Source organism: Vombatus ursinus, unplaced genomic scaffold (assembly GCF_900497805.2).
Source record: "Vombatus ursinus unplaced genomic scaffold, bare-nosed wombat genome assembly UNPS02001287.1, whole genome shotgun sequence".
Classification (NCBI taxonomy): Eukaryota; Metazoa; Chordata; class Mammalia; order Diprotodontia; family Vombatidae; genus Vombatus; species Vombatus ursinus.
The window spans coordinates 19,544,422-19,548,794 of NW_020941065.1; the positions used below are offsets into that span (position 1 = coordinate 19,544,422).

At 57.9% G+C, this 4,373-nt stretch overlaps 1 protein-coding gene across 6 annotated transcripts in view; it reads left to right on the forward strand.

The window, feature by feature from the left end:
- The window catches only part of SMTN (smoothelin), a 43,152-nt gene that overhangs the window by 2,616 nt on the left and 36,163 nt on the right, over positions 1–4,373 (forward strand). For all 6 annotated transcript variants that reach the window (XM_027863759.1, XM_027863730.1, XM_027863734.1 and 3 more), the window contains exon 2: positions 746–891. In XM_027863759.1, coding sequence (XP_027719560.1) covers positions 841–891 — 51 coding nt within the window. In that variant the 5' untranslated portion in view covers positions 746–840. The remainder of the gene's footprint in view (positions 1–745; positions 892–4,373) is intronic.

Consider the following 4,373-nt stretch of genomic DNA (forward strand, 5'->3'; position numbering starts at 1 on the left):
CTGTTCTAAGGCCCCTCCCAGCTCTGACATCATCTGTTCTAAGGCCCCTCCCAGCTCTGACATCCCCTGTTCTAAGGCCCCTCCCAGCTCTGACATCCCCTGTTCTAAGGGCCTCCCAGCTCTGACATCCCCTGTTCTAAGCTCCCTCCCAACTAAAACGTTTTGTGAGCTCTGACTCCAGACGGCCAGCTGGGGACACTAGTTCCTTCGTGAATTTAGGGAAGAGTAACGAAACACCTTCTTGGTCAGGTGCTTGGTTAGGTCCAGAATGGGGGATCCTGTCCCTGGGATGGCCCCCCTCTGAAAGAGGAAAGGCATGAGGACTGGTCATGGTAGAGCCTGAGTCCATGCACTGTGGGCAGAGATGATCACGATGGTGATGAGAGGTTGCACAGCGTCCTCAGGTTTCCAGAGCACGTTCTACACTGTCTCATTTGTTCCTTACCAAGGCCTTTGAGGCTGGTAGCCCAACCATCCCCATTGAGCAGATGAGAAATCCAAGGCCTCTGAAAAATTAGCTCTCTAGCATTGAAGAGAGAAGGACTTGAATTCGGGTGTTCTTACTTCCTTTCCATGATATCACGCTGGGTATAGCCTGGTGGAGACTGGAGGAGAGAGACCAGGGTCCTTGCAGAGGCTGTTGGAGCCGGACGGATGGACGGACGGGACTGTGCTCGGACAGGCAGCCACCCAGCCCCGGCCTCACGTCCCCCTTTCTCATGGTCCCAATTGGGCTTTGTTGCAGGATCTCCCAGGAGGCCCGAGTGCCGGACCTCGGCACTGGCCGGAGCTGCCCCCTGCCATCGGCCCTGAGAGTGAGCAGAGCTTAGAAGCTGTAAGATGGCAGACGAGGGTCTGGCCGGGCTGGACGAAGGAGCCCTGCGGAAGCTGGTGAGTGATCTGGAGGCCCCTGCCCTGGCCCAAGGGCACCGCCATCCCCTTCCTCCCATCATCCCCAGGGGCTGCTGAGTCAGAGCAGTGGAGGCAGACTGCATTCTTCACCAAGCCCCTGCTCTGGGGGCTCTGAGGGAGGAAGGACTGTATCCCGGGCCCTGCAGCTGGGGAAGGACCGAGCTGGGACTCAGCCAGGACTTGGGAGCCCGGAGGCCAAGGCGCCAGTGACGCCTGGTGATGCCTCGTCCCCATGTGTGCAGGGCATCCGCCGTCCTTTTAAACCTCATAACAGTACCGTGAGTCTGACAGATCAGGTGGCATCACCCCTACTTTACAGATGAAGAAGATGAGGCCCAGAGGAACCTCACAGTGAATTAAGGGCAGAGCTGGGACTTGGAACCTTAGAACCTGGATTTCTAGGATGTTCAGTCTTGCTCTAGAATAAGGGCGCAGAGGAAGGGCTTTCCTTTGTTTCAAGGAATGGAATTGGGGGGCCTGGGGGTCTTGCAGCCAAGGATGTGGTTTCACTAGGTCAGCTCTGGAGCCCCTGTGGAATTTGCCTCCCTCTGTGCCAAGCTGCGAAGGCAGAGTGTTTTAGCACGTCTGGAGCGGGCAGCCCCGCCTCTCCCCTCCCCCCTGATTAAACAGTAAAGGAGTCATGGGTTCTGCCCCGGGCGGGAGCAGGTGTGAGGTAGGGTCCACTGCCACCCAGCCCTGCTCTGGGGCCAAACTGCAGCCTCGTCCCCCAGCCACCAACCCCCAGGCAGCACCTGCTTGGGGCAGGCAGCTTCAGGAGGCCCCAGCCAAGGGCACCAGCTAGCCTCCCTTGTCCTTCGCTCTGGACAGGCCCAAGAACCTGGGTCCTCAAGGGTGAACTCCTCAGTGGACCTGAGGACCATGACACCTCCTCCACATCCCCCAGGGTCACTCAGCCTTGATAGAGAAGGTCTGGCAACCACTGAAAACAGCCAGCCCAGGCACATCCCACAACTGGCCCAGGGCCTGGGAACATCAGATGTGGAGTCAGAAGGCTGGGTCCATGCCCCGGCTCAGCTGGTTACTATTTGTGTGGCCTTGGGAGAGACCACGGGCCTCTCTGGGCCTCATTCCTCCTAATCTGTAGAATGGGAGGCATGGACTGCACAGTATCTGAGTCTCTCCCAGGTGTGACATCCCCTGTTCTAAGGCCCCTCCCAACTCTGACACTCCCTATTCTAAGGCCCCTCCCAGTTCTGACATCCCCTGTTCTAAGGCCCCTCCCAGCTCTGACATCCCCTGTTCTAAGGCCCCTCCCAGTTCTGACACTCCCTGTTCTAAGGCCCCTCCCAACTCTGACACTCCCTGTTCTAAGGCCCCTCCCAGCTCTGACATCCCCTTTTCTAAGGCCCTCCCAGCCTAACATTCTCTGTTCTAAGGCCCCTCCCAACTCTGACACTCCTTGTTCTAAGGCCTCTCCCAGTTCTGACATCCCCTGTTCTAAGGCCCCTCCCAGCTCTGACATCCCCTGTTCTAAGGCCCCTCCCAGCTCTGACATCCCCTGTTCTAAGGCCCCTCCCAATTCTGACAGTCCCTGTTCTAAGGCCCCTCCCAGCTCTGACACTCCCTGTTCTAAGGCCCCTCCCAACTCTGACACTCCTTGGGAGTTCTAAGGCCCCTCCCAACTCTGACACTCCCTGTTCTAAGGCCCCTCCCAGCTCTGACATCCCCTTTTCTAAGGCCCTCCCAGCCTAACATTCTCTGTTCTAAGGCCCCTCCCAACTCTGACACTCCTTGTTCTAAGGCCCCTCCCAGTTCTGACATCCCCTGTTCTAAGGCCCCTCCCAGCCTTGATGTTCCCTGTTCTAAGGCCCCTCCCAGCTCTGACATTCCCTGTTCTAAGGCTCCTCCCAGCTCTGACATCCCCTGTTCTAAGGCCCCTTCCAGCTCTGACACTCCCTGTTCTAAAGTTCCTCCCAGCTCTAACATCCCCTGTTCTAAGGCTCTAAGGTTCTAAGCTGGGAAGCTCTGACATTCTATGGTCCATGTTCTAGGGCCTCTTCCAGTTCTAAATCTATGATCCTGGGATACTGTGAAGGTACTTCCCCTCTCTGGGCCTCAGTTTCCCCCTCTGTAAAACAAGGGCACTGTACTAACTGCTCTCTGAGGTCCCACTGTGCTGTGCCATTCAGTTGTCCTGTCATCTCCGGTGAAGACTTGGGTTCTAGTTCCAGGTCTGGGAGTTTCGAGCCAGGTGACTTTGAATGACTTTTTGCCTCGATGTCCCCATCTAAAATGATGACTCCTCCTCTGCCAGGGTGTTTGGGGCAGTCAGCAGAACCCCGCCACCCCTACTGGGCGTATCTCCATGCAGAGAGCCCGTCTGCACTGTGAGAGGCACGCCAGCGTCCTCAGACCCCCAGCCTTGTGGTATGAGCTCCAGGCTTCAGCTGGGCCCTTTGCTGACCCCCTGTATGTCCAGGGAATCACTCGATGAGACTCGGAGAACTCAGTCTGAGGAGGCCTCTATAGGAGCCCCCTGAGGGCCCCAGGATGAAGAGAAGATGGGGTCCCCAAGGTCAGGGCCCTTCCTCAGCTAACTGAAGAGGGAGGCCACGCATGCCAACGATGGGCCTCTCTTTGGCCGGCCAAGGGCACGCCCCCAGGCCTCGGTGACCGGTCATCACATGGTCTAGATTTCCAGTGGCCCCCACGTCCTGCTTGCTTACTTTACCCATGAGAAGGCTGAGGCCTCGAGGCAGAGGGGCTGCCACCGAAGGACAGGCAGAAATCGGACTCCAGATCCACAAGCTCTCCCCCCACCCACAGCAGGTGCCTTGGCCTTCAATGCCCTTCCCCCCAAGGCAGCTGGGCTGCCCCCCACCCCACCCCCCAGGAAGGGTCAGGAGGGGTTAAAGATTTACTGCTGCCTGAGGCTCAGAAATGAGCAGCTGGTGGCCAGGTCAGGCTGGAGCTTTCCAGACCTGGCCGATGGGCCAAGGTTGGAGCAGCTGCTCCCCCTCCTTCCTCCCCCTCCATCTCATGGGGCGCTGAGGGCACCATTGCTGCGTCACCTGCCAGGGGCCCAGGGAGAGACCCCAGTCACCCCCTGGGACCCAGGGGAAAACACAGCCCTGCTTTTGCCTCTGTAAAATGGAGATGGGGTGCATGGGGGGAGGGGGGTGATCTCTAAGGCCCCTCCCAGCCCTAACATTCTCTGTTCTAAGGGTACTCTTCAGCTTTGACTGCTCTCATCCATTCATTCATTCAAGATGCATTTATTAAGCACCTACTGTGTGCAAGGGGCCATGCTTAGTACTGGCTCTACCAAGATAGATGGGACCCTTGACTACTGTGACAGAGCCTGAACTAGATAAAGAGGAGAGGTCGTAAGGGGTCAGTTTGAGTCTGAGTGCTCAGGGAGCCAGGTTGGGGGGTCTGGAGGGCCAGGTTAGAGGGGCTAGGAAGACAAGTTGGGGGGGCCTGGAAGGCCAGGTTGGGGG